Below are 27,301 nucleotides of genomic sequence, written 5' to 3' on the forward strand. Positions count from 1 at the left end.
TATTGCTGTGATTTTTATTCAATTTGAAATCCTGATTAGAATAAAAGCAGTGAGAATGAAGCTTTACAAACATTGCAAAATTATTACATCATTGTATATGGCTTTACTTTATACACAGAATGAAAAGATAACATTAGATTTAAGGCAACAACAACATGTGCAAACTGAGCACATTACCCTGACAGTCCTTGGTAAAAAGCTGTTTTGGTTAAGCGGTAGTTGATACTGCTGCATGCGGGTCAGTCATTGTTCTAAAGAATGAGCTATGAATAGCTTCATTCCTTTAAAAAAAAAAAATCCCTTCTACTGACCCACAATGGCCAGAAGCAGCTTTCGGTAATCTCCACTTGTGTCACTCGAAATCATTGTGCCCAGGGTCTTCTGATACATCTGAGTGAACATCTCTTTTATTTGTACAAGGTCGATCTGCATAAGAAATGATAGGTTAGGAAAAAAAATTAGTCAAAAACCCCTAGTATTTACTGTAATTCTTTTTTTTTTCAAAAAATTTTTTTTTAATATTTATTTTTTAGTTTTCAGCGGACACAACATCTTTATTTGTATGTGGTGCTGAGGATCGAACCCAGGCCACATGCATGCCAGGCAAGCGCGCTACCGCTTGAGCCACATCCCCAGCCCCTATTTACTGTAATTCTTAATGATCGTAAATTTTTGTGTGTGTGTGGCACTGGGGATTGAATTTAGAGGCACTCAACAACTAAGTCATGTCCCCAGCCATTTTTTGTATTTTATTTAAAGACAGGGTCTCACTGAGTTGCTTAGCACCTCCTGAGCTGCTGGGATTACAGGCGTGTGCCACCACACCTGGCTAATCATAAGTTCTTAATAATCAAAATGTGGGGAAGGAGGAAACACCTAGTGACTGACATTTTATAGCTGACATTCATAACCAGGGTTAGCAGTACCCAATGGAAGTCTGATTAACTGTTCTGTAAAATACTGGGTAAGTGTGATACTCATGTTATCTATTATTCCAAATATATTAGTCATTTAAAAAACAGAATGGCTATGATAGAATAAGCCATTTGATAATAGAATGATTCCTATCACAAACAAAGAATGTAATAAGTGTTGGAGAGGATGTTAACAAACGGGAACCATTATTTATCACTGGTGACAATGTAAAATGATGCAACTGCAATGGAAAACAGTATGGTGATTCCCCCCCAATCAAAAGAGCCATAGAATTACATCATTCAGTAATTGTACTTCTTGGTAAATAAGAAAAAAGTGAAAAGTAGGAACCTGAACAGATTGTATACCCATCTTTGCAGCAGCATTATTCGCAATTGTCAAAAGGTAGAAACAAGCCACATTTGCAAAGACAGATAGGAAAAAGTAGTAAATAGATGAGATAGAATATTGGGGCTGGAGTTGTGGCTCAGTGGTAGAGTGCTTGCCTAGCATGTGTGAGGCACTGAGTTCAATTCTCAGCACCCCATATAAATAAATGAATAAAATCAAGGTCCATCAACATCTGAAAAAATTTTTTAAAAAGATATAATAGAATATTATTTAGCCTTTAAAAGGGAGAAATTTCTGAATCATGAAGACACTAAGCTAAGTAAAAAAAGCCAGTCACAAAAGATCAAATACTTTTATGATTCCACTCATACGGGGTGGCTAGCACAGTGAAACATAGGAATGGAAAGTTGCATGGTGTTGGGCTGGGGTTGTGGCTCAGTGGTAGCATGCTTGCCTAGCATACATAGGGCCCTGGGTTCAATCCTCAGCACCACATAAATAAATAAAGTAAATTAAAAAAAAAAAAAAAAAGTTGCATGGTGGTTTCTGAGGTTTGAAAGAAAAGAGGTTGGGGATTTACTGTTTAAGGAGAAAGGTAGAATAAAGCACAGTATTAACTTTCCTCATGCTGTGAGAGGTCCCTACAATACTGAAACATGAAATTTTGTTTGGCAAGAAGAAAAAAGTTCTAAGGTGGACAGTGGTAATTGTAACACAATAACATAAATATATTTAACACCAGTGAATTGTATACTTAAAAATGTTTAAAAATGGTAAATTCTGTGTTATGAATATTTCATTACAATTTTTAAAAATATTTTTAAGTTGTCAATGGATATTTATTTGTTTGTTTGTTTATTTATTTATTTATATGTGGTGCTGAGAACTGAACCCAGTGCCTCATACATGCTAGGCAAGTGCTCTACCACTGAGCTACAAGCTCAGCTCCTCATTACAATTTTTTAAAAGATCATGGTTAGAGAACTAAGAATAAACACACAAAATATTTTTTAAAACATCATACACTGGTTGGTTTGGTAAAAATGATCTAGCTTCTCTAGTATTATTTAGTAGTGTATATTTCCCTAAAACTAAAAAATTTCAGGGCTCAGGCTACAGATTAGTCACAGAGTGTTTGCCTAACATAAGGCCCTGGGTTCAATCCTCAACACTACACACACACACACACACACACACACACACACACACACACACACACACTCACTCTTATAGATGCATATATATATAAATAAAAATGTTTGAGTCCACATTTAGGTAAAGAAAAATGGTGATCCCTTATAATGAATAAGGGACATTAAATTTCAATCAACTTTCATATCTAATAGGATTAACATATATTAGTTTTTCATGTAATTTTTTACATGAGCAAAATTTTAAAAATAAGCCCAAGACTGTAGATTAATTAGTGGTAGAGCACTTGCTTGGCATATATAAGGCCCTAGGTTTGACTCCAGCCAGGCAAAATAAAGTGAAAAAATGAATAAATAAATAAACAAACAGACCAAAGCAAGCAAACAAGCAAGGCATGGTGGCACGTGCCTATAATTCCAGTTGCTCAGGAGACTCAAGCAGAAAGAGTGTTTGAGCCCAGGAGTTTGGGGACCAGCCTAGGCAACACAGCTTGACTCCTGTTTCTTACAAAGATTAAATTAAAAATAAATATCATTCAACTTGCCATAAAATAAGTAGTCTCCACAGATCTTCTCAATTAGGAACATTTCTTGGTGGTGTTTTTATTGAGGTAGAGGGTTTTGTTCACTACTATAGGCCTCTCTCACAAAATGAAGAAAGTGAATACTATGACAAATAAATACAATGACAAAGAAAGCTCTTTCTTACAATATTCTTAGTTGGTTCACAACCAACTAAGACATTTTTAAGAAGCTAACATTCAAAATCCCAGACAAAAAGAAAAAGTGCTGCTTTGCCTTACCTCACTTCGAGAGACCACAATCCTGACCAGAGTGGAGTCATCTGTGCCTGCACCTTTCATAGAATAGTACAGCCGCTCAGCAAAGAAGGCAGGACGGTTCAGGGCACACTGCACTACAAGTCAGAGATACTTCAGTCTAAAATCATGACTTGGAAACCAGTTTACCCCTCCAGCTTCTTTTGTCACTTCTAGCTTGCCTTTATTTTCTACATAATCATGTTAGAAATCTCAGAGGAGTTGGAGATGTCAACCTCCCTTAGTTTTTCTCAGCCATCTTTCTTTCTTGCTGTACCATACAAGCTACCTTCAAATCTAGAAGATTTCCTCTGTCCCATAAAACATTTTTTTCTCCATAAATGTATTGATTTAGATTCATTATATTTGCTCCCTTACAATGGAAAAATCTGTAAGAAGTGTGCCCCAGTAATATCTTAAGAGGAATAATGACAAACTTTTTTAAGTGGTTTGAAGACCACCTGTAAGAAAAAAATAAGCCTAGGACTCATGTGAAATAGACCATCTGTAAGATGGTCTTCAAACCACTTTCAACATATCCAGAAAACTCTTAGCCCACACTGCTTAACAAATCTCAATTAGACATCTGTCAACAAAAATTATAGGGTTAAATATTTTCACATCCTAAAACAGACACCAAATTTTCAGTCAAGAATATCATTTGGCTGAAAGTAAGATATAAGATTTGAGCAGAGTTCAAAATGACGCTCAGAAATCTGGCATTTCTCTAGAAAATTCACTCAGTTGAGTTTCCTCCTACAAATAGTAGGGTACTAAGTGTACATTTATCACTTTTGCTATAATTAGGATAGTAATATTTGTAAGATACTCCATTGCTAATACAATTGTGTTACTCTCCTTAGTCCTAGTATCCCTGGGAACAAAATTTCAATTTCAAATAGACATCTGGGCATTTAGATCACCAGAAACGGGTTGTTTAATTTCAAAAGGGGAAAGGGTCTCATTGGGCTAAGTACTTAAAAACCATAATTGAGGGTTCAAAAGTGTTTTGTCATGGTACCAGTAGTTCCTTAATGCTTTCCTGTTCACCTTAAAGAAGTGTTATAATCTATTGAATCTTCTTGCACAGTTCTCAGGAAAAGATATTATAGATAAAGTTGAATAATCTCAAAACAATCCTATTTTGACCACACCAGCAACCATTCACAGGAAATTACAAAGAAAAACATATAATTAACTCAGTTTCTGCCTAAGTGATGCCAGGAAGATTTTATTAATTATTATCACTTAATGGGAACAACTATTCAAACCCCTATTGATTGGAAAACAAAACCAAGAAAAGCACAAAAATATCTTACAAATGGTCTTCAAACCACTTTCAACATATCCAGAAAACTCGCGGCCCACACTGCTTAACAAATCTCGATTAGACATCTGTCAACAAAAATTATAGGGTTAAATATTTTCACATCCTAAAACAGACACCAAATTTTCAGAAGAAAAGCTCATACCCTGGAATAAGCCTCCATGGTAGCTTTCAGCTGAGGAAAGCTTCGTGTGGCAAGGATCATGTTAAAGCAAGATTCATCTGTCCCTAGTCTCCCCTCACCAGCCTGATAGAGACGCTGAGCATCTTCTTGAGCCATTTGGTGGTTTACACTCTGATTCTCATCACGATTTCCCTGCAAAAAAACAGAAGGCATGAATTGAAATGAAGAAAAGTGCTATTAAAAACATTGTTTTGCAATCTTGTAACATTTGGATTTAAAGAGACAACTTATTAAAGATTAATACATTAAGTCATCATATGTATCTTTCATTTCCAAAGAAACTGTAGCAGTGCAGCTAGTACTATATTACACTGTCTGGATTTTATAGCAAATGATCAGAGTTTAATAAGGTTATTTTAAAACAAAGAGTTTCAAGACAGGCAGTGGCACATGCCAGCAACCTGGAACCTGCAACCTGGAAGGCTGACACAGGAGGGTCACAAGTTCAAGGCCAGCCTCAGCAACTTATTTGGTCTCAAAATAAAAAATGTAGTTCAGTAGTAAAGTGCCTCTGGGTTCAATCCCTGATACAGAAGGGGGGGGGAAAAAAGGAAGAAATTTAGGGCTTTGAGAGTCAAATTAAAACAGAAAAGATTTAAACAAAAATCTCTTTACTAGGAGAAACAAACTACCAAATGACACAATTAAAACTCTCCTAAGCTAAGATTTAAACATCAATATGCACTGTATGGAATTCCCCTTATATCCATGCATAAAATTAAAGGTTCTTGCCCTCAAGGAATTTAAAGTCTAAGGAGGGAAGATATAATATGGAGATTTTATGGACTTCTTTTCCTTCATCTAAGGTGTTTTTAGTTTTTTAAAATTTTTTTAGTTGTCAAAGGACCTTTATATTTTATATATTTACCTGTGGTGCTGAGAATCAAACCCAGTGCCTCATACATGCTAGGCAAGCACTCTACTACTGAGCTACAACCCCAGCCCCCCCAAGTATAATCTTAATACAAGGTTGCCCTTTCAAGTTGGTGCCTGAGGAACAAAATGAAAAGATGCTCTCTCAAGGTGAAGAGTGTTTTCTAAGAAGCACTTAACACAAAGAATATGTAGAGGGATATTCTAAATGGGTATCTGAACATAGCACAGAAAAAGATGCTCAAGGAAAAACTTCCCTTAACACTGCCTTTGGACTCATACTCAAAATGCAGTCCCCTTTTCTAGGAAGCTAATCTTCTATTCACACTGCAGAAAAGCATCAACTATTCCTGTTTTCCTCCTTGTTCTTTCTAAATGCTAACCTACTTCCCTGCTCTGTTACTGTTATAACAACCTATCTGCTTCATTTTCTTGTTTCCATATCCCTTAACTTCTGCACTTTTTCCAATTACCTCGTTGGCTTTTAAGAGTCCCTCTTCTACTTTTAGATTCCTCAAGACATATGCACTAGTAGGACAGCCATAACTCCTTACACTGAATCTGTGTGCTAGTCTTTTTTATCATCTCTTTCAAATACATCCTCATCCTTTCTGTCCAAATACCAGTTTGGGTATTATCTGTTACTTCTCCAGCATATTTGGGCAATCAGAATAAGAATGATACTAATCATAGTATTAATATGAACCCTTAAATATTTTTCTGCATTTCTGGCTCTCTTTACATAGTTCAGCAGGTCTATGGCTGTCCTACATATCTTCATTTGGTCCAATATAACTGGCAGGACACTGCTAAACTTAAATATACAGTTTTATCCCCATTCTAGCCTAAAGCTGGGTTCTGTTTCCACTAAACCTTGGAGAGAGAGAGAGAGAGAGAGAGAGAGAGAGAGAGAGAGAGATATTAACTTTTTTTTTTTTTTTTCAGTTTTCGGTGGACACAACATCTTTTATTTTATGTGGTGCTGAGGATCGAACCCAGCGCCCCGCGCATGCCAGGTGAGTGCGTTTCTGCTTGAGCCACATCCCCAGCCCCAATTTCTAATTTCTTAGGAAATCCAAATTTGCAGAAATAAATCCCAGTATTAACTACAAAAAAACCTGAATACCAAATCTGTGCTATTCCTCTTAAAGCTGGCAATATTCCAAGGTGGCTAAATATTAAAATGAATAAGAATGTTCATTTTAATTGGCAATAAAGTATGTTCCCTCTACTATACAGAAACATTCACGCTACACTCACCTGGCACATGGATACAAGTAAACGTTCAAAATGTCCTGATGTATCTGACCTAATGTCCTTTTCAAGGTCTCGTCCAAATTCTGATTGATAACATCTGACAATGTCTCGGATTTCTTGATTTGTTCTTGTGCACAAAATCTCTATCAATACTCGTTCCTGAGTTCCTGCTCCCTATGTGAAATGAAGAAAAGGGTAAATTATATAAAAGAAAAGCAAAATCTTTATTTTCAATTACTGAAAGTAATTAAATTTTACTACTCCAACAAACACTTGTCTTCTAGAACTGAAAAACTATTTCAGATATGAAAATTCAGAACCACTGTAATTTGTGGGGTTTTACATGTGAAATGGAATAAAATGTAGTAAATGACAAAGTACCTGCATTGCATTCTGTAAACTCCAGGCATCATAATATATAGGAGGCATGAACAGGGCAAGAATCAGTTCTTCCATATTTCCACTCAACTCTGACTTGAGATCTTTGATTAAATCCTGTTTAATTACAAATGCAACCTAAGCATACATAGTCTCCAAATTTTTTATCACTTAAATCTTTTAAGAAAAATGTGAAAAAATGAAATAGAATTGCTTTAGAAAAACCTAAATTTCAAATCTGAAAGTGATATACTAAAGAAATAACACATATATTGGAAGTGTGTTACATTCGAGCAGATACATATTCATTCTATCTATGAACACTTGATATATTCTTATTGCAGTTCTACTTTACCAGTTACAAAGATGAGAAATATGTGGAATAAATAATAACTTAGATTAATAACATAAATGGATATCTATTTAGTACAAGAAACTGGTTCTATGAGGAAATAGAAGTCATCATCATCTTGCTCTCATTTGGAAAGATAAATATCTAAAAAGAGAATACATGCCAACCTGTATTCCAGTACCAGACAAGGAGTATAAAAACAAACCGAAAAAGTTGAAACATGGAAGTTTTAAAGGGATAGAGAGCTCAGAGAAAGCTTTTAGTCCAGCTTTTGAAGAATACCTAAAAAAATTAGCAGGCAAATAAAAAAAGGTATTTCAGGCAGAAAGATGGAACATGAACAAGGAATAAAGAAGTAGTTCCCAGTATTAAAATCATCTATACAGCTTCTTTAAAAATTGGTGTCTAGAACTAAGACTTAGAAATTCTGTGTGTTTTTAAGTTCTAAAATTTTTGATGGTATTTAGCTATTTTTGAGAATCACCAGGTAAGAGGAAAGAATGAGTAAAGCTTGCTCAGTGGAATAATAAAGACAACTGATTTTGTTAGATAAGAAGGTTTTCATAGCAGATAACTAAATCTTGGATTACTTTCTGGGAGGAGCCACTGGAAACTTTTATGCAAGATAGTTTGATATAAATAATAACAATATGCAGGATGGTCCATGGTAATAAAAAGGCTATAAATAAGAACATTTTGGCTATTGAAATATGTAGTTAAGAAGTAATAAAAGACCTGGACTTGGGCTGGGAGTGTAGCTCAATGGTAGAACACTTGTTTAACATGAGTATGACCCCCAGCACCACAAAAGAAAGAGGTGGGGGAGAGAGAAAGAAAAAGAGACAGGAAGAAAGAAAGAAAGGCAGGCAAGCAGGCTTGAACTTAGGCAGCAGCAATGGAAATGAACAAAGTATACAAAAGACACTTTTAAAAAGTCATTTTATAGAATAAAACTTAGTAAATAAAATTGTTAGGACAAGACACTACTTGCATATAGTAGGCCCTGAATAAATATTCACTAATTGATAAAGAATATGGAATCAGGAGCTGGAGTTGTGGCTCAGAGGAAGAGCACTCGCCTAGCATGCATGAGGCACTGGGTTTAATCCTCAGCACCACATAAAAACAAAATAAAGGTATTGTGTCCACCTAAAACTAAAAAATAAATGTTTTTTTTTAAAAAAAGAATATGGACTCAAAGATGACTCCACAGAATGCAAGAAAACTCATTTTACTAATAAGTCAAGTGATAAGGTAGCTGGGGTAAGAAAAATAGGTCGTTAAGTTCAGTTTTAATTCTAAAGTAGTATCTGAGAAAATTCAAGATAGCATAACAGACTAGATATGAACTGAAGAAATTCATAACATGGAAAATATGAGAGAAATGAATCTGATATTGCACTTTACGGAAGTCTAGGGCTTGTGTTTGCATACTTAATCTTAGGAATAAAGAAGCGGGAGGGGGCTGGGGTTGTGGCTCAAGGGTAGAATGCTTGCCTAGCACATGACAGGCCCTGAGTTCGATCCTCAGCATCCTATTAAAATAAAAGTATTGTGTCCAACTACAACTAAAAGATTTAAAAAAAAAAAGAATAAAGAAGCATATGTGGTTTAGTGGTAGAGTGCTTGCCTATGTGCTTGATGTCCTGGTTTGATCCCCAGAGCACACCTTCCTAAAAATTAAAAAAAAAAAAAAGTAGCCGTAGTAGTAGTGAATCTGGGTTGGGCAGAGGAAATGGCAGAATAGAATAGGCAAGGCCAGACTGAGGAATCACTACTCCATTCTGAGAAAAGTAAACTAGATGCAGAAGATATTAGGAAATTTGGGGGATTCCTATATAAATAGCTAAATAATGCTGCCCAGTGTTTCTCATTAAATCTGAAAAAGGATGGAACTTGTTAGCCATAGTCTTGCTGGATTTAATCAATGATCATCCATTCAGCAAATATTAGGAAGTTACTTGTTACTGTATACTTGGTGCTATAGGCATAAAGATAAACACACATGGTTTATCCTAGGGAAGCTCACAGTTATAAGAGGTGTCCCATGAGATTAGTGACAGTATACAAAGTGCTATGGGACCAGAGTGGAAGGAATAGTTATATTCTGCCCAGAGCAATGACAGAAATGTTATAGTAATTGATATTCAAACCCAGTCTTTAAGAAGTTGTTGGTCATGCAGACAAAAAGGTGTAAAAGGCCAGGAACATAGCATGTATAAAACATGCTATGAGAGACCACAGAGTATGCAAAGAATGGCAAGTAGTTACATGTATTTTTTTTTTTTTTTTTTTTTTTTTTTTTTTTTGTACTGCGGTACTGGGGATTGAACCCAGGGGCACTTAACCATTGATCCACATCCCCAGCCCTTTTTTGTATTTTATTTAGAGGAAGGTTTAATCGAGTTCCTTGAAGCCTCACTAAGTTGCTAAAGCTGTCTTTGAACTCTCTATCCTTCTGCCTCAGCCTCCTGAGTCAACTGTGCCACCACAGCCAGCTCCATTTAATGTTAATACAGAACTTGTTTGAAGGGAGAGGAAGGAGTAGAAGATGATGTTAAGGACCAAGAATTAATCAGGGGCTATGTAATAAGCCTTGAGTTCCACTATAAGGAGGTCATGATTATGGTCATAATTTGGTTTCTACTGAACAACTATCACATATGAGACATTAGTATAAGGAATGACTATGAGATCAGGATTTCTCTAGAATGAAAAAGGCTTTTAAAAGAAATATATAGTGAATTCACCACTCCTGAGTCTATAAACTCTAGCTGTCTCTCCATTGTACTAAAGATACTAATAAAAACATGGCATCCAATCTGACATGAATGCAGAGTCTACCTGCCCCTGCTTGTGGTCACTAAAGAAAAGCAAAAACACAGAAACAAAAACCCATACCTTGCCATACATGGTCTTAAAAGCTGCTTTAATTTTTTGCCTCTGATCATTGGAACGACTGGCCACAACATCCACAATTGCCTGCTCATCTGTCCCTGTAAGAACCATACACATTGAAGTAAGGATGAAATCTATGTTGGGTGCTACTGGAGACCATTCCATAGAATACTTACAAGGAAGTATGTGCCAGAAAAAAATGAAGCATGGGCACAGGCTGACACATGAACTTGGTTTATGACATAGGTTTATTTTACTTCAGAGTTAATTATTTTAACTTCTTATAAAAGACAAAATCTGTTTTCCTTACCAAATCCTTTCATTGCTTTACGGAGAATTTCTGCATCTCTCATAGCATCGAAGTTGGCAGCTGGTTGAATGGTCCCTTGAGTACCCTGAGTCATTGCTGCAGGCTAAGAACAAAACATAAAATCCAAGTCAGGATTCTCTGCTGACAATAAGGCAAATTAAAGATTCTCCTGATATCAATCTTTAGGCAAGAAGGTCAATATTTGGATTTAATATCAAGAATATGAGCATATTATTACCAGGGCTCATTCTAGAACAGATAGGAAAGACCTATCCCACTTTGGAACCAATTTTTCTTGTATTAACAGATTAGCCAGACATCAATCTTCAAGGACACAAAAGGGTCAAACTTGTGAAATTAAAGTTATGGTCTTCTTATGCATTGGCTTCCTTTTTGCTAGAACAGGAAGAAAAAAAGGACTGATCCCTAAACAGTGTGAGAGGAGTGAAAATGTTTGATGTAAAGGCAGAATATGGCTTTAGTCAAATAGATATAAGAGCCCAACAAGTTTTCAAACTAGCAATATAATTCTGGTAATCTCTCTTCATTTCTTCCAAAGGCCCTGATTATTAAAAATAAAATGTTTTATAATAAAACCACAAAATGAGAAAAATAATGATTAAGATTCTGAAAGGTACAATATTCCTATCTTATGAGGAAACAAACAAGAAAACAGAACACAGACCATATACATACATATATAATTTTATATATATATGAAATTTATATATACATATAATGTTTTTAAAGAATTTAACCTTTATTATTTATTTATTTATTTATTTTATTTTATTTTTTATGTGGTGCTGAGAACTGAACCCAGTGCCTCACACATGCTTGGCAAGCGCTCTACCCTGGAATATATTATTAAAGTACAAATCTCTGTGGAAATTTAAAAATCGCCATTTGACAAATACCACTGTAATAACTGTTTCAGTTATAACTGTATCAATGGATGCTAAAATTAGGAGACAAAAGTATGATCAGAACAAAGATAACTGCATAGTTTGGATTATTACATGAGAGAAACTGAGCAAGTAATGTTTTAAATAAGTGATCAAAAATTTTTTTTGCTAGTAATGGAAGAAGTCACTAAGTGCCTCTGGATATGATATGCTAGGAAAATAACATTTCTGTGGTATTCCTGACAAAAAGGCATAACCTGAATTTAATTATGAGGAAATATCAAACAAACCCAAAATTAAGAAATGTTTTAAAATAAATCAGTGTTCTTCAAAAGCGTAAAGGTCATGAACAAGAGACTGAAGACTATTTTAGATTAAAGAGGACTTGAGGGATGTGACAATAAATTCAGTGTTTCATTCTGGATTTGATCCTGAATCAGAGAAAGGACATTATTGGGGCAATTAGTAAAATTTAAATAAGGTCTGAGGTTGGGCAATAGTATTTCACTTTAAATACTATGCTAGGAAACAATTCAATAGTTTTCTTAAAATATTCCAAGTCAGACTTAGTAAGGGATGGAATGAAGCAAGATAATAACCCATGAATTTTTCAAAAATTTTAATTATAACAACATGTTTTATTTAACCAAATATGTCAAAGGTATTATCATTTAAACATGCAATCAATATTATTTCAAAAATGATCCAACTGCTTTTTAGGCAACTAAAACTGAATTTAAAATTATACCTACCGAATACAATAATATACTATGGTCAAAGTAAATGGAAAGAAGGGAACATGACCTTCTTTCAAAAAAACTTTTATTTTGGCAGCACTGGAGATTGAACCCAGAGCTTGGGCATGTTAGGCAGTGGGAGAGATACAGTCCCAAGATAATATTTTATGGTCAATAATTCCTCCCACTTACTAGCCAAAAATGTAAGCAGAATACTAACAAGAAATATTCCTATGATGGTTTTAAGGAAAAACTATTAATTATTCTACTTGTAGCAAATATTCAAGTATTAAAAAATTTCAACATACTCTTCTTACTTAAGCCTTACTGTATCAAGAAACTAAGATACTGGCCATTGAGATAGCTACTGTTGTCTAAATTCTTAGAAGGGCAGAAGACCTTGCTTTTAATAACCTGGTCTGAACAGTAAGAAAAATGAACTGTTGTCATACACTGTTTGATGATTCCCACTGTTTTCCTCTTTTGTCTAAAAGAAAAAAATCTTTTATTTTTCATCTGTAGAGAAAAATGTTGACGTATTCTATGTTGAAAGTCTTTAGTTAGAAATGAATCTTCAAGAATATTATCATCCTCTAGGAATTATATTAAATTCAAAGAAATCAGTCTATGTTCCTAACAGTCAAAGCTCTAGGAGAGATTTTTTTTTTTTTTTGAATTTTAACATTTTATTTTTATTTTTTCTTAGTTCTCGGCGGACACAACATCTTTGTTGGTATGTGGTGCTGCTGAGGATCGAACCCGGGCCGCACGCATGCTAGGCGAGCGCGCTACCGCTTGAGCCACATCCCCAGCCCTAGGAGAGATTTCTTAGCACTATGAGTCTGCTAATAGAAGTCCCTCCCTTTGTTGGGTGCTAAGACAGGAGAATCACGAGTTCAAAGCCAGCCTCAACAAAAAGCAAGGCCCCAAGCAACTCAGTGAGATCTTGTCTCCAAATTAAATACAAAATAGGGCTGGGGTTGTGGCTCAGTGCTCACCTAGCATGCGTTGAGGCACTGGGTTCGATCCTCAGCACCACATAAAAATAAAATAAAGATATGGTGTCCACCTATAACTAAAAATAAATGTATATATTTTTAAATAGGGCTGGGGTTGTGGCTCAGTGGTCAAATGCCCCTGAGTTCAGTACCTGGTTATCCACGCCCCCGCCCGCCAAAAAAAGAAAGATATAAAGAAAAATTACTCTCTTGTATGGGTAATTGGGCTAGCTGATCTCTCTGGTCCAACTCTAATTCTGGTTAGTTTTTCAGTGGGAAGGTTGAAATCAGTTGGTACTAAAGGTGGGTAAGGGCTTTTTTTTTGTACCAGGGATTGAACTTAACTACTTAACCACTGAGCTACTAAGCTATTTCCATCTAAAAGCTCTTCCAGCTAGGTGGGCACAATGGTGCATGCCTGTAATCTCAACTATTCCAGTGGCTGAGGAGAGGAGTAAAAATTTGAGGTCATTCTGGGATATTTTGCTAGACCCTGTCTTAAATTTTTTTTTTTAAATAAACAAAAAAGGGCTGAGGATATAGCATAGTGGTATAGCACCTCTGGGCTCAATCTCGAGTAGTATTAAAAAATAAATAAATAAAAGCTCTTCCAAAATCTACTGCTCTGTTAACTCCCCATTTTTTTTTTTTTTAATACCGGGATTTAACCCAGGGCTGCTTATCCACTGAGCCATATCCCCAGCCCTATTTTTTATTTTATTTAGAGATAGGGTCTCGATAAGTTGCTTAGGGGCTTGCTAATTGCTGAGGCTGGCTTTGAATTTGCAATCCTCCTGCCTCAGCCTCCCAAGCTGCTGGGTCTCCCTATTAATTTCAGTTCTAGTTTAAGGTGGAAATTGTTACACAAAATAAGTTGTATACATGTATATATTTTAATTTTACTGTTCTATATTTTAAAAAATCTCATTTAATTATTAAATGATGTCTTTAAAGCTATATATCTGCATAAGCTAAAATCAAAATTCTCACAAGTGATTAACCACAGATTTATAATATGATGAATAATCAACTTCAATCATAAAAAAGGACTGAAAGCCATTTACTATGTGCTTTGGAGGAATATCATTTGCTATACTGGCAAAGCAGCACAGAGTAACAGAAAGACTCTGGTCTGAAAGTCAGAAGAACTACAATCAGGTCTTCACCTTTGTCTTTCCCCAACTGTATGGCCCTAGAAGAGGTACCTCTTTGGATCTCAAATTCCTCAAATCAGAAAAGTGAGCCAAAATAATTCACTAAGGTATTTCTCTTCTAATACTATACTCCAGCCTAAAATAAGCTTGAAAATGCTAGACCTTTGTTAATATATAATAGAGAAAATCAATAATAAAATCAAGGTAAAAGTATACTGCTTCTAATCCTAGTAACTTCCACAGGATATGAAATAATTAATAAAGTGATTTAAGAATAAAATAGTATTATCCTAATTAGAATAAGATATACTCCATGCATGCATATCAAAATATACTCTACTGTCATATACTCTACTGCTCTATATCTAAAAAGAATAATAAAAAAAAACACTCAGCACACAAAAAATAAGGAGTTATCAGATTGGACATGTAGCTCAGTGGCAAAGTGTCTGCCTCACATGCTCAGATCCTAGGTTCAGTCCCCAGCACCACTGAAAAAGAAATATAATAAACCAGAAGATCTATAGAGATGGGATGAAGATTTCATATACATATGTATGGGAGACCGTCTGGGGCTACCAAGAAATTGATGCAACATGCTTAACCAACTACCATGTTCAAAGCCCTGCCAAGTACTATTGGACAAAAAGATAAACCCCCACACAATTGAGCTTTCAAGGAAGTGATGAAAGAAAAATGCTTGAGAAACCAGAAACAAATAGAGGAATATAGAGAGGATCTAGTGATTAATGAACATTAGAAAGCCTTACTCACTTCACTGCTACAATCCAAAGAAACAGGAGAAAAAACAGGATAGGAAGGAAAGGATTCTGTATTGATCTGAAAGAAGAGTGGAAAGTTATAAATGGAAAAGTGAAAAGCAAAACAACCCTTCATAAATCATTGTCAGAAATTCCAATCACCCAGTGACCCAAGTTCATAGTTATAATTGCTGGTAAGGGCAGGAAACAGGAAAAAGAACTAAAACCAATGCTGAGAACCCAAGTGAATCTTTAAAGTTATGAGCTTCATTATCTGTAAGAAGGATCTATATGTATCTTACTGAAGTTATCAGGATACTAAAAGCTGATGGACAAAAGACAGCAAGGGATCTATCAGAAGTAAAGATTAAAGTCAAGTAACTGTAATAGGCCATTTCCTCTGCTTCATGGAAACCTCTAATATTAGCAAAGGAGAGGTATCCTTCTTTGGCATTTTCCAGTTTCCCAAACTAAATTTTAAAAGTTAGAAGCAAAAATACCTGACTAGGGTAAGGAGCTTGTCCTCCAGGATACTGAGAAGGTATCTGTCCTCCAGGAAAGCCACCTAAATATTTAAAAACAACAATAACCCCCCCCCAAAAAAAAAAACAGGTTATATGACAATATTTCAAAATAACACTGATCACTATGAATATAGAAACATGAGAACATTCATGCTATCAACAGGATGTCACACCAGGACACTGATTTTAAACCCAACATGGGTTTTTTAATATTCCCTGTTCTACACAACAGTAACAAATTATGTATTTTTACATTTGACCCACATTTAATTCTGACTCCACCTGGAATGGTTATCAGGGGTGTTTTCATTTGTGGCACACACTGGACAGATGTTCCTAAAGTGTTTTCTTTTTGGCTTTGGAGATACTTTTAAATACAAAAAGTGATTCCACATCCCCATTTTACTGATTAAGCACTTCCATTAAATTGCTTCATGAAACCATATACATATTCACTGAAGACTATCACAAACATAAACCAAGTTCTCTCAATGGCGACTAAAAAATTCACAGTATTATGTTACTGTTTCTCTCTATACTACCAGCTGATACCTACCAGGTAGTGGGACCTGGGCAGGACCACCACCATAAGTCTGTGAAGGTGGCTGTGGATAACCAGAAAAGCTCGCTGAACTGGGTGGGGCTCCATATCCTTGGCCTGGAGGAACTAAAAAATAGTTCAATAAGCTATAGTGAAAATTCTCATGCAGAGAAAACTTCAGAGTAATCTTTTTTTTTTTTTTTTTTTTGGCAGCGGGGATTGAACTCAGGTACACTCAACCACTGAGCCACATCCTCAGCCCTATTTTGTATTTTATTTAGAGACTGAGCCTTACCGAGTTGCTTAGCACCTTACTTTTGCTGATGCTGGCTTTGAACTCTGGATCTTCCTGCCTCAGCTTCCTGAGCCGCTGGGATTACAGGTGAGCGCCACCACGCCCAGCAGAGTAATCTGCTGGGAAACGCTATAGTAGTGATGCTGCAAAAGCAGTCCTCTTGTGTATTATTCAGCTTCTCACCAACTCCTTAAAATTTTTTACTACAAACTGGCAGAGGCCCACACCTGTAATCCCAGCAGCTTGGGACACTGAGACAAGAGGATCACAGGTTCACAGCCAGCTTCAGCAATTTAGTGAGGTGGTCTCAAAATAATAACAAAGGGCTAGGGATGTGGCTCGGTGGTTAAGCACCCTTGGGTACAATCCCTGGTACCAAAAATACATAAAATTAAAATTTTTACTACACTCATCTTCTTTATTAACTGACCATACAAACTGCTAAGGTTTTTTGGGGTTTTTTTTCCTCCTTCTTTTAAAAACCTTCAGATAAAGTTGAAGGTTAAAGTCATACTAACTGAAGTGCCTTAGTTCTTAGAATCATAAATAATCAACCAGAGTGTTACATATTGGCCCATTATTACCATTAAATTTATTCCAATTCTCTCCACAGAATTTTTTAGACTGCTCCCAGCTTTCAGGTCCTCTGAGAACTTTTATACTTCCACCTTGCCAGCTAGGTATTTCCTCTTACCGTCCATGATTAACTAAGAACAACTCTGACCTCTTATAAAACAAGCAGGAATTAAAGAGAGAAAAGGAAAAAGTACTTCAGCAATCCCAAATCAGTAATCCCACAATCCATAACTCACCTCCAGGATAGGATGGAGCTCCCCCTGGCTGTGGGGCACCAGGATAGCCTCCAGGGGCTGGATAACCTCCAGATGCAGGGAAGCCTCCAGTTCCTGGGTAGCCACCACTTGGTGCTGGTGGGTAGGCACCTCCTCCCATTGGAGGAAAGCCACTAGGATAAGGATATTGACCTGGAGGCGGGAAAGATGACTCCTGACCTGCAGGCTAGAAAACCAGAAAATTTTTCAAATGAATATGATCAGAGAAATATGACCCATATTTTAAAAGAGAGGACCAAAAATTATCATCAAGATCTCTTAGCTTATTATTTTATTTTTTAAAAATCTCATTAGAAGTCCTAGCATCTTACACTAGTTTATAAGTACTAAACAAATTTCTCAGACACTTGTCAAAATTTAGTTAAATTTAATTCTACTTGGGTCATGTAAGAGGGGTCCATTTCTCTATTTGAATGTCAGAACTAGGTTCTTGCCAACCCCAAGGCTTCAAAAACAACTAATAAAGCTCATGATTTCCTTCACTTTCCTAGCATTTGCAAATATGATAAAGATATTCCTCTCTACCATAAAGAGAGGAATTCATTGTTTTCTTGCAATACAACTGGACCTGTTGCATAAGATTAAAGAAAAAGGGGTGATTCAATCATACACAAGATGTAACATTTTGGATTTTAGTTCAGACAGACATCTACGAGTGGTAGACTTTCTTTAATGTGTTCAATAAACTCCTTCTAGGGCTGGGGATGTGGCTCAAGCGGTAGCGCGCTCGTCTCGCATGCGTGCGACCCGGGTTCGATCCTCAGCACCACATACCAACAAAGATGTTGTGTCCGCCGAGAACTAAAAAATAAATATTAAAAAAAAAAAAAATTCTCTCAAAAAAAAAAAAATAAATAAAAAATAAACTCCTTCTAGCTAGTTGTGGTGGCACACCCCTGTACTCCCAGCTACTTGGGAGGATGAGGCAGGAGGATCATTTGAGCCCAAGAGTTCAAGGCCATCCTGGGCAACACTGAAGAACTTTAAAAACAAAAACAAACTCTTTCTCCCCAGCCACAAAGCCGAACTACATTTTCTGAATTCCTTGCAGTTAGGGAGCACCACATGACTGAACACTGGTGAATGAAAGCAGACCACTAGCCTGGCCACTAAAAACCTCTACCCAATCTTCCATGTTTTCTTTCTTCCTTTATCTCCCACCCAAATAGAATCCAGTGGAAGACCTGAGGTGTGAAAGGATGGTAGAATCAATACAAGGAAGGAACCTGGGAATCTGAAGCAGTACATGAAAGAAGGCCTCCTCCCAGCCACCCCTGCCCTACTGTCACTTCCAAGAAACTGAAGCAAGCAAGATATGTGTGATAAACTACGGAGATTTTAGGGTTGTTTATTTTAGCAATTAGCCTAACTGACAGAAATGGTTGTCAGAGTTACAGTTTGGTACAAACCTGGGAACATATTAGTAATTCTCATTTCTCCTCTGACAAATTCAGGAGAGCCATATATTTACTTCACATAAAGATCCATATATTAACATTCACCTGTATAGGCCCCACTTTACAGTCCTCCAGAGTTATATAACAGTCCTAATACACTTATGAATATTAAATTGAAATGTGCAATTCTTATGAATGCCTCAGCTATGAATTTCATCCTCAGAGTGGTACAGCTATCAACAAGTCCAGGGCCCTCTGATCCACTGCAAATTATCTGAGTCAAGATCTTCTTCATTATTTTAAATCTAACAAAATGGTTAAAAGCCAGGCATTCATGGGATGGACTTGGCTTACATACCCGTTTTATAAGCTCATGTATCAGTTAACATTTTTAAAACTTCAAAATTTTTAAAATTTAGGTCATTGCACACTAAATGTAAGTTTCTGGCTTTACTTGAGGTGTTGAAATATCTTGCAACACTGGATCTACCTCCATGCTTAGCCTTATGGGACTAGAGCTGAGTAGCCACCAGCTTCCCATAAATGAAAACTGTTCTTGATAGTTTCCCTACAGCATCTGCTTTTAATTACCAATTATACTTGGTACCTCTGCAGGTTTAAGTTTATGACCCTGCTCTAGCACATCTGTAAGATCTGCAATCAGTTATTCCTATATATAATACCTGTTTCAAGGATATGAGTTATTTTAGTTTTTGAAGTGTCAATACTTACAGGATATCCAGGGAAAGGTGGGTAGCCTGTGGGGGGATAGCCTGGGTATGACATTCTGTAATTATAAGAAAAAAAAATGTCCCCTGTAATTTCTGGTAAGTTTTAAAGCCTTTCAAGATACTCAGGCACACATGCAACCACACAGAAGATTTATGGTAGGTGTCAAAATGTGGATATTAGGGATATATACAACATTTATAATAGATGCTTCTTCACTTGGCTATTTGCACAGATCAGTATAGTAAAGGTTCCAACTTCATTCTTACACCATACAGTTTATCTCATCTCTGAATTCTACAATTATTATTTGGGAAATACTTTAGGCCGATTAATTTTTACTTACATTCATTTTAAAATTATACTTTTGTATTGCTTTCATAAATGAAAAACTTGCAGTAGTTTTCTGACACAAAGTGAAGGTACTAAAAATGAATACATGCGGAGCATACTGGCCACACCTATAATCCTAATGGCTAGGGAGACTGAGGCAGGAGGATCATAAGTTCAGCAACTTAGTGAGACCCTGTCTCAAACAAAACACAAAAAGGGCTAGGGATATGGCTCACTGTTCAGTGCTCCTGGGTTCAATTCCTGGTACAAAAACAAAAATAAGTAATTAAATAAAATAAAATATGCTTTCCAGGTATCACAGAAATTCCCTTATATGGGAATATAACCCTGTTATGGAAAATGATGGCATAAATGTTGAGAGTTAACATAGAACTGGTGCAGCAGTGAGGGCTTATAGTGCCAGCCAGGGTAGAAGAGCAGTGAGCCCCTGGCTCAAAAAAAAGTAAAAAAAAAAAAAAAAAAAAAAAAAATTGACATACCTGATTAAATCCTTGCTTTTTTAAACTTTTAATTATGAAAAATTTCAAACTTATTCAAAAGTAAAGATAAACCCATCACTCAGCTGCAATAATTATCAATGCAAGGCTAAATTCTATTTCTTTACAACTCTCTCACTCCCAGTCATTCCACTGTATTATTTTGAAGCAAATCTCATAAATTATATATCATTTTAACTTATACATACTCCAACAAAGCTCCAAAAACATGAGGACTTGTTAAAATAATTAACAGAGCTGTTTAAAAGTGTCATTACACATGAAAAAAATGAATAATCCCTTAATATCAATGTGTCAGAGTTAAAATTTCCACTTGTCTCTTAAAGATTTTATTTTGTTTTGTACTTATTTAACTTATTACAGAAAATTTCAAACATATTCAGAAGTAAAAATAATAGTGTTAGTTTTAACTCCATGTCTTACTGAAATTGTTTTATTTATTTATTTATTTAGTAGTTGTAGATGGACAGCATGCCTTTATCTTATTAATTTCTTGTGTGGTGCTAATGATCAAACCCAGTGCCTCACACATGCTAGGCAAGCACTCTGCCACTGAATCCCAGCCCCTGAAATTGTTTTAATCTATGAAATATTATATTATTATACTGATGGGATTTGTTGTTACATGCTCGTACATACACACAATATAATTGGCCAGTATTATTCCCCAGCTCTCCCCCACTTGGTTCCTTTCCTCTACTGGTCTCCCTTTAGGTTATCTTAAAGCAAATTCATAGACTTCATTCTTTAACTTACAAAGATGTCAATACATTTTCAGGTAAAAGAGAAAGTAGGGCACTCTTTTAATCCACAATCATATATCAACACTGTATCTTAAAATTTTAATAATTCCCCAATATCGAATATATAGTAATTGTTTGAATTTCCAATTGTCTCAAAATATTTATAATTAGTTTGATTGTTCAAATCAATATATAAGGTCCATCTATTATAATCAGTTCATATGTCTCTTTATCTATAAGCCTCCCCTTCCTTATGCTGCCTGTGTTTCTTCTTGTAGTTTATTTGAAGAAACCAACCAGTTTATTGTAAAATCTCCCAATGTCTGGATTTTGCCAACTGAAACTCCTCAGTGTTAATGATTACCACCACCCACCCAAAAAAAATCAGTAGTAAGATCTAGAAACTTGTTCAGATCCAGGTTTTTTGGACAAGAATATCAATAGATGTTTTCTGTACTTCTATCAGGAAACACATAAGGATGTGTTTTTCTTTTTATACCTTTTCATTTTTGTGACTGATAACACTAAATATAATTATAACATTATTCTCAAGAATACCTCTTTTTTTATATTTATGTTTCAGTTTTTGGTGAACACAACATCTTTATTTTATGTGGTACAGAGGATGGAACCCAGGGCCCCGCGCATGCCAGGCGAGCACGCTGCCGCTTGAGCCACATCCCCAGCCCCTCAAGAATACTTCTTGAGAAATATATTATCATCAACACTAGTTTTCCTGAAGTATAGTTTATATAGAAGTTATTTTATTTTTTTTCCTTTTTTTAAACCATTTTTCAAAATAATGAGCTAGCCTAAAAAATGAGCACTAAATTTTTTTAAGTATCTGTATGAATTCAAGAATTTAAACACGCTTGAGACCACTGTAGTTATTCTTATTAATGCTCAATTTATCCCACCTTTGGTGAAAAGGAGCCCCTTCATAGTAGGCTATGAAATCTTTGCTATTTTCCTTGACCATCTCTTCCCCGCAGTCCTGGGGACTAAATCTAGGGTTTTGAGGATGCTAGGCAAGTGCTCTACTACTGAGCAACACCCCCAGGTCTCCTTGCCATTTTACATGAAAAGATATTTCAGGCTCATCTTGTACTTTTTTTGCCCAGATCTGGACAGTCTACTCTTCAAGAAGCCCTTAATCATTTTCAGTAGAAAAAGTTTAGAGATGACAACCTGGGTACTAGGGATATTCATTGCTACTAGATTGATCATTGTCTCTAGATTTTCAGCGTGACAAGGCTAATGATTTTTTTTTTCTAAAGAAAACTTACTCATATTGATATTTCCACTGCAAATTTGGGATTACAGGGTTTTTAATTTTAGATTTATGTATGTTTTCCCTTACACCCTAAGTCTTAGTTCCTAATGACATTAACATAATTATTTGCTTCATCATACTGTATTTGAGTTTCAGAAAGATAATGACACTGTAGTTAACTCAGTCAGAGGTCCTCAAAAAATAACCACACCCTAATCCTTAGAGTTGGCCAACACTACATTACCTTATTTTGAAAAAAAAAAAAAGTGATGTAATTAAAGAACGTGAACTGGGGAAATTATTCTAGATATCCATGTGGACTTAAATGTAATCACATGTATCCTTGTAATACGGAGGCAGAAGGAAATTTGAATAACACACAGAAGAAAAGTCAATGTGGTCACAGACACAGAAATTGGAGTGGTATAATCATAAGCCAAGGAAACTAAAAGAGGCAAGGAAGGAAGAGATTTTTCCCTACAACCTCCAGGGAAGTACAGCCCGCCAACACCTTGATTTCGGTCCAATGATACTGATTTTGGGCTTCTGGACTCCAGAATTATAAGAAAATGTTTGCTTTTTTTTTTTTTTTTTAAGCCACCAAGTTTGTGATAATTTTTTACAAAAGCCATAGGAAGTTAATACAAATGTCTATAATGTTACTCACATAACAATAAAAAATAACCAAAATAATATATATTTTTTACAATATTCTATGTCTCCAGGATATATCCCACTATGAATGCATGGTCAAATTACTACATTATAGGGCTGGGGTTGTGGCTCAGTGGTAGTGTGCTCGCCTAGCATGCATGAGGCACTGGGTTTGATCCTCAGCACCACATAAAAATAAAATAAAGGTATTGTGTCCACCTACAACTAAAAAATAAAAAATGTTTTTAAAAAATTACTACATTGTAAAGACATTTAAAATAATGTATACCCATACATTGCTGGTGAGACTGAAAATTGGTGCAACCACCATAGAAAGCAATATGGAGATACCTCAGAAAACTTAGAATGGAACCACCATTTGACCCAGCTATCCCATTCTTTGGTTTGTACCCAAAGGACTTAAAATCACATACTACAGTGACGTAGCCACATCAATGTTTACAGCAGCTCAATTCACAACAGCTAAACTACAGAACCAAAGTAGATGCCCTTCAACAGATGAATTGATAAAGAAAATATGGTACATATACACAATGGAATATCACTCAGCCTTAAAGAAGAATGAAATTATGGCATTTGCAGGTAAACAGATGAACTAGAGAATATCATGCCAAGTGAAATAAGCCATTCCCCCAAAACCAAAGGCCTAATGTTTTCTCTGATAAGTGGGTGCTAATCAGTAGTGGTATGGGGGATAGGGAATAATGAAACAACTTTGGTTTTTGTAGAGGGGAGTGAAGGGAGGCGTGGGGCTGTGGGAAGGAAAGGATGGTAGAATGAGACAGACATTATTACCCTATATACATGTATGATTACACTACTGGAGTGACTGCACCACATACAGCCACAGGAATGAGAAGCTGTGCTCCACTGTGTACAATATGTCAAAATATATTCTACTGTTAAAAATTAATTTTAAAAAGCTAATGTATTATGGTCTTAATCATAATTCAGATACTTGCATTTTCCTTGACTTCACATTGAGGCTGAAAAAATCTAATTTAAAACAAAAGCAATTGTAACTTGACAAAAATAAATCTTGTTTTCTCTCACTTGACATTAAAAGCAAAAAATGGTCAACGTTCTATTGAATTATGTTTAGAAAGGAAGCCGGACACTGACTTTTAAATTTAGTGGTGGAAGAGCTACTAAAAGGCTTCCCAAAGAAAGTTTCTTCTTTCCTTATGTTTCCATTCATATAGATCTGTCATATTACAATTGTAAAACAATGTGAAAGTGACTTATCTCTTGTTTGCTTCTTTATCTATATAATGGGGGAAAAATGTTATCTATTTCATAAAATAAAGGCATTCTGTCCATCTATACCTACAAAAAAAAATTTTTTTTGGTGGGGGGGTAACTGGAGATTGAACTCAGGGGCACTCGACCACTGAGCCATATCACTGAGTTGCTTAGAACCTTGCCATGCTCAGACTGGCTTTAAACCTCGCAAACCTCCTGCCTCAGCCTCCCATACAAAAAAAAATTTTTTTAATTATTCCAAGACAAACTTCTATTCCTACATTTAACTACTATATTAAATCCTACTTTTAAGTGCTTAGACGAATTATGTCAATAAGATTTTCAAAACAATGAAAATAAAGCAAAACCTAACTATGTATAATAAAAATTAAATTTTAAATAGTGAATTTCAGTACCTTTTAAAGAATGGAATTATATGAAAAGGTAGAAAGTGCAATTTTATTTCCAGGAATGTTATAGAAATACTTGCACAAGTGCAAATTTATGTATATGCAAGATGATTACAGTATTATTTGCAATTAAAAAAAACATTAAGTGTCCACCAAAAATGAAAAAAAATAAAAATTCTCTCTCTCCCACCCCTCTTAAAAAAAAATAACCTATATAAGCCAAATGCACCCCTGTAATCCCAGCTTTCAAGAGGCTGAGGCAAAAGGATCTCATATTCAGGGCCAGCCTCAGCAACTTAATGAGAGCCTATGTCAAATGAAAAAAAAAAAGGCTAGGGATGTAGCTCAGTGGTAGAGCACCCCTATGTTCAATCCCCAGTACTACCCCCCCAAACAAAATAAATGAATAACAAATTAAAAAAATCTGTAAACAGCCATCAGTAAGGGACAAGTGAAATAGATTATGGACATTTATTAAATGAAGTGTTATGCAGTTCTCAAAAATGAGGAAGGCCAGGTGCAGTGGTGCATGCCTGTAAACCCAGTAACTAGGGAGATTAAGGCAGACACATCCTGAGTTTAAAGACAGTCCCAGAAACTTAGCAAGGCCCTAAGCAAATCAGTAAGACCCTGTCTCAAAATCCGGGGACAAAAAAACGGTGGGGGTCTGGGGGTGTAGGTCAGTGGTAAAGCGCTTCTAGTGGTGGGGGAATGGGAGGGGAGGCAGCTTTTCAACCCATATATGAAACTCTCCAAAACTCTCTCCAAAGTGAAAAAAAAGCAAGGTGAAAAACTGTATAGGTAATCTGAAATCATATGTATAAGAAATACACTTATTTTCTTGTGTACGTATAGAATATCCGTGAAACAATACACAAGGAAGTAAAAAACAGTGACTGCCTCTTGAGAGGAGTGCTCAAGGAGAAGGAAACTTACTTTTCAATGTCCTTTCAGTCTCTTTTAACATTGTGCAGTATCATCTATTCAAAAGGTAAACTTAAAAAGTTTTTGTAAAAATCTAAACAAATCCCAGGATGACTCAACAAATTACACAACTTTACCAAAGTGAATAATACTGGTGAACCAGAGCTTTTATTTTCCTTTTAACATTCTCTATCCTCAAACACTTTTAGTAAACTAGAAAATCATTCTAGGTTCTCCAAACTATCTCCACCCAGTGAGTCAGCTGGTAAATGGGTGGGTCTTACAATGGAAGTCCCAAAGCTGGCCTGCAGCCCAGAACACAGGAGGCAGCTGTTGCAAATTTATGAAGAAGAAGAAGAAGAAGAAGAAAAAAAAAAAAAAACCAGGAAGGGTGACTGAAGTTGGGCAACATCAGATACAATTTTCCAAAACTTGCCTCTAGGTCTGGAAGGACCATTTAAATCAGTCAGTAATTTGGATAAAGAATGTGGAAAGATGGCTGGTCTTCTGCATAGACAGGAGGGAATTAAAAGTGGGCTTAAGTTTACAGTGACCAAAATTATCTCTTCTGCCTATCTAGTGCTTGAAATGCCTTTCTGACAAGTAGCTCTTTACACACATAATGTAATTAAGACAAATTAATCAAGTTAGCTCGTTATCAGCCGACAAATTACAGAGTTTAAAGACGGTGGGTTCTTTTCCTTTATAGTGGACAGCACCCACCTCCCTCTGCACCTGGGTTTTCTTGGGTCTTCTCAGAGGGCGGGCGACAATCCGTGCACTTTGGCTGTTTGTCTCAATGAAGAGGAATCAAATCTCGAATGCTATTCCGTAGAATAGTTCCCAAGAATCGTAAGCCTAACCCAGACTACAAATCTCAGGTTTCTGAATTCTGTCTCGAGAGTTCGCTAGGCAAAGTACAAAATTTCCCGTTTCCCTCAATTTGCTGTGTCACCAGAAAGTCTAGTCAGTCCCCGGCCAGATCTGGCTTTCAGTGCCGCTCCTGGGTTTTCCTACCAGGCCTCCCAGAAGGTGGCTTCAGCAGGGACACCCTGGCCTCAGCCTCTCCACTGGTGGTCTACCTGCCAGAGGGCAGGGCGTCACTGCTCTAGGATCCCGGCAGAGCCCAGTGACACCAAGGACCAACCAACAAGATCCCCCGGTCTTCCCGCACTCCTGGCCTGCCGGCTTCCCGAGTACACCCCACCCCGGCGCGACCCCGCCCTGCAGCCCGGGTTTGGAGTCGCCACCACTGCGCCCGGGCGCGGGGACCCCACGGGACCCCACCGCTTCCCGGAGGGCGGCCACCACAGCGGGCTGGGGGCGAGGTGACCCAGGCGGGAGAGAGGGCGAAAGGCGAGAGCCCAGTTCCTCACCTGACCCGGAGTAGCGTCGGAGCCCAACCCGCTCGCGCGCAAGATGGAGCCGGGGAGGGCGGGGGAGGGCGGGGAGCCGGCGGCCTCGCGAGCCCGTTAGG

General features: G+C 36.6%; 1 protein-coding gene across 5 annotated transcripts; it reads right to left on the reverse strand.

The window, feature by feature from the left end:
• On the reverse strand, window positions 1–27,301 carry Anxa7 (annexin A7). Of its 5 annotated transcripts, none has more exons than XM_026390223.2 (14): window positions 27,201–27,301; window positions 19,710–19,764; window positions 17,542–17,746; window positions 16,450–16,551; window positions 15,870–15,934; window positions 15,383–15,448; window positions 10,815–10,917; window positions 10,508–10,602; window positions 7,258–7,371; window positions 6,880–7,050; window positions 4,708–4,878; window positions 4,555–4,630; window positions 3,221–3,333; window positions 1–426 (listed from the first exon to the last, which is right to left on the reverse strand). In XM_026390223.2, exons 2-14 carry the CDS (start codon window positions 19,761–19,763, stop codon window positions 304–306), a joined length of 1,458 nt encoding a protein of 485 aa, XP_026246008.2. In that variant the 5' UTR covers window position 19,764; window positions 27,201–27,301; the 3' UTR covers window positions 1–303. The 5 variants fall into 5 exon arrangements, with proteins under 5 accessions (XP_026246008.2, XP_026246006.2, XP_026246007.2 ...); XM_026390221.2 differs by having other exon boundaries at window positions 16,450–16,560; XM_026390222.2 differs by lacking the exon at window positions 27,201–27,301 and adding an exon at window positions 26,548–26,966 and having other exon boundaries at window positions 16,450–16,560.

The sequence above is a fragment of the Urocitellus parryii genome, chromosome 5 (genome assembly GCF_045843805.1).
Source record: "Urocitellus parryii isolate mUroPar1 chromosome 5, mUroPar1.hap1, whole genome shotgun sequence".
NCBI classification, from domain to species: domain Eukaryota; kingdom Metazoa; phylum Chordata; class Mammalia; order Rodentia; family Sciuridae; genus Urocitellus; species Urocitellus parryii.